The sequence below is a fragment of the Embiotoca jacksoni genome, unplaced genomic scaffold, assembly GCF_022577435.1.
Source record: "Embiotoca jacksoni isolate LCO1_2020_lvr unplaced genomic scaffold, fEmbJac1.0.p SCAF_1, whole genome shotgun sequence".
In the NCBI taxonomy this organism is placed as follows: Eukaryota; Metazoa; Chordata; class Actinopteri; family Embiotocidae; genus Embiotoca; species Embiotoca jacksoni.
The window spans coordinates 5515001-5517388 of NW_027185229.1; the positions used below are offsets into that span (position 1 = coordinate 5515001).

General features: G+C 44.5%; 1 protein-coding gene across 3 annotated transcripts in view; it reads left to right on the forward strand.

Annotated features, from left to right (window-relative positions):
* The window catches only part of chchd6b (coiled-coil-helix-coiled-coil-helix domain containing 6b), a 54064-nt gene extending 53380 nt beyond the window's left edge, over positions 1–684 (forward strand). For all 3 annotated transcript variants that reach the window (XM_069158105.1, XM_069158097.1, XM_069158113.1), the window contains one exon: positions 376–684. Coding sequence is in view for 2 of the 3 variants with exons in the window: in XM_069158097.1 (XP_069014198.1) it covers positions 376–399 (24 nt within the window). In the remaining variant the exon portion in view is untranslated. The remainder of the gene's footprint in view (positions 1–375) is intronic.
* Positions 685–2388: the final 1704 nt, after the last annotated feature.

Consider the following 2388-nt stretch of genomic DNA (forward strand, 5'->3'; position numbering starts at 1 on the left):
CTTTATCATTTCAATTTTTTTTCAGAAAAGTTCTTGACAAATGCACTCCTGCAGTCAGAGGAAAAGTCACAGTGACATAAAAGAGCTCGGAAAGGCTTATTTTGATGATCTAAATTAGGTTTAAGGTTAATGGGAGGAGTGCGCAGCTTTCCTGTTGTGACATTTTGATATTTAGCTGTTATACTTTCTCGGTGTTTTGTTAAAGTGCAGTGTCTCTCTCTAGCTGCTGTGTTTATGTGTGAGGGACTTATTCTCCCATGATGCATCTTGGTTTCTGCGAGTTTCCTCTCATAATGTACACTCCTGATTTGACAGTTTGTCTTATTTTCTCCCCTCCCCCCTCCTCCCTTGTCTCTCTCTCCCTCTTTTTTTCAGAGCTCTCTGACGAATCACGGCTGAGAAACCCAAAGAAAGCAGGAAAAAAGTGAAGAAGCGAAGAAGGCGAGAGCACGTCAGATCCGTCCATTTTTGTTTTTTGTTTTTTTTGTCCTCCTTCTGCCCTCCTATCCATCCATCCATTCATTTATTTATCCACCGTGAATAACCCCCTCCTCGCCATCCTTCTTGGTTTCTGAGTGTATTATCTTGACTTGTCACTCCAGAGTGTACGATGTGTTGATTTATTATCAAGTTGTGCCAGCACACCCCTGCCGTCGCGGAAATAAATCCCAGTGATCCAGTGGTGATGAGACTGCAGGTTGTGTGTCTCTGTGTCTTGTGTGTTTGTGTGTGTGTGTATGTGCACTCATGCCGTGTGGTGGCGGATGGCTGTCTCTTGTCACCGCACGCTAATAATGCTTCCACTACTGAAAATGGGGTCGTGTGCACCCTTCTGACAATGCAGCGCAGGCCCAGGGGCTCATGGTTTCATTAAGAGAGAGAAGGGATGGAAACGAGGGATAAATGAAGTGGAGGACAGATGAATAGTGAAGTGTGCATGTATTAATGTGTGTGTGTGTGTGTGTGTGTGTGTGTGTGTGTGTGTGTGTGTGTGCGTGTGCGTGTGTATGTATATATATATACACGTACGTACACAAGTGTGTCTGTTTCATGTGTTTTTCCAGTATACTGATTGCGTATGCATATAGGTGCTTTTCGTGAACACGTGCACATGAGCAACACGCCGGACAGGGCACATATTGTCCCTGCTAGCTGTGTTTCCATGGTGACAGCAGGGGTTCGTGCTAGCAGCAAGGTGTGGAGGAACCTTCCAGATAACCCTGAAGGTCAGCACAGAGTGCTACAGCTCACAGCACTACTCTGTACTCACACACTGAACCTCCTCCCTGTGTGTGTGTGTGTGTGTGTGTGTGTGTGTGTGTGTGTGTGTGTGTGTGTGTGTGTGTGTGTGTGTGTGTGTTTCTGAAAGAGACGGACTCAGTCAAAATGCATTTCCACTTATATATGGACATGGTTGGCCACCCTCGGAATGACAGTCTTGTCATCGCACACGCACACACACACACACACACACACACACACACACACACACACACACACACACACACACAAACACACACAAAATGCACGCAGCCACACAGCAGCCACACACAGAATATTAATGCATTTATAATACACCCACATGCTTGTTCCTGGATATAAGTATACATTCACACAAGTGGCCGTCGATGTAAATGTGCTGGAGTGCGTTTGTTGATGAGAGCTGTGAGGAGTGATCTATTGATCACAGTTTGACTCTCACTTGCATCCGTGGCATCGATCACAACATAACATCCACAATGCTGCGGACCGATCCATACGATGTGCGCTCTATAATGGAAATCTGGTAAAATGGACTCATGAAATGATAAAGAAATGATTTCTGGCAGGTGTGCGTCTGTCAGTCCAGTTTTGTCTGAGTCACTAATAGGTTCCAAATACGAACTCCTCTTCCTCACAATGGATTAGGCAGCTCTAACCCAACAGACAGGATGCACATATTACCTATATTAAAACCAACTCCAGTGACTCATATCCCTTCTCTCACCCTGACATTTCTTTACAAACATCAGCCTCTATTCACTCTGTTATTGCCTTCTCACATTCAACAATTCTCTGATTAAACAAGCTCCTGAAAAGCCCGGGCACAGCTATCTGCCATTTGGCTTTTATTAGAAACACACCCCCTTTAATTAAATTGGTTGAATTACAGAAATATCAGGGATATTTTGCCAATATATGGGATAAGAGAGCACAATGGGTGAAAAAAAGATAGAGGAATGGGCTTTATGAGATGTTTTGAATGTGGTTTGGTGGTGAAATGAGATAAACACAATCTCGATGGTGGTGGGCAAAGGGGGTGGGGGGGTTGTTTTGTCAGGTAACTCAGGTTTGTTCGACCTGAACGAGTCTCATCATCGAATGTTCGTTGTGGCTGAAACTCATTTA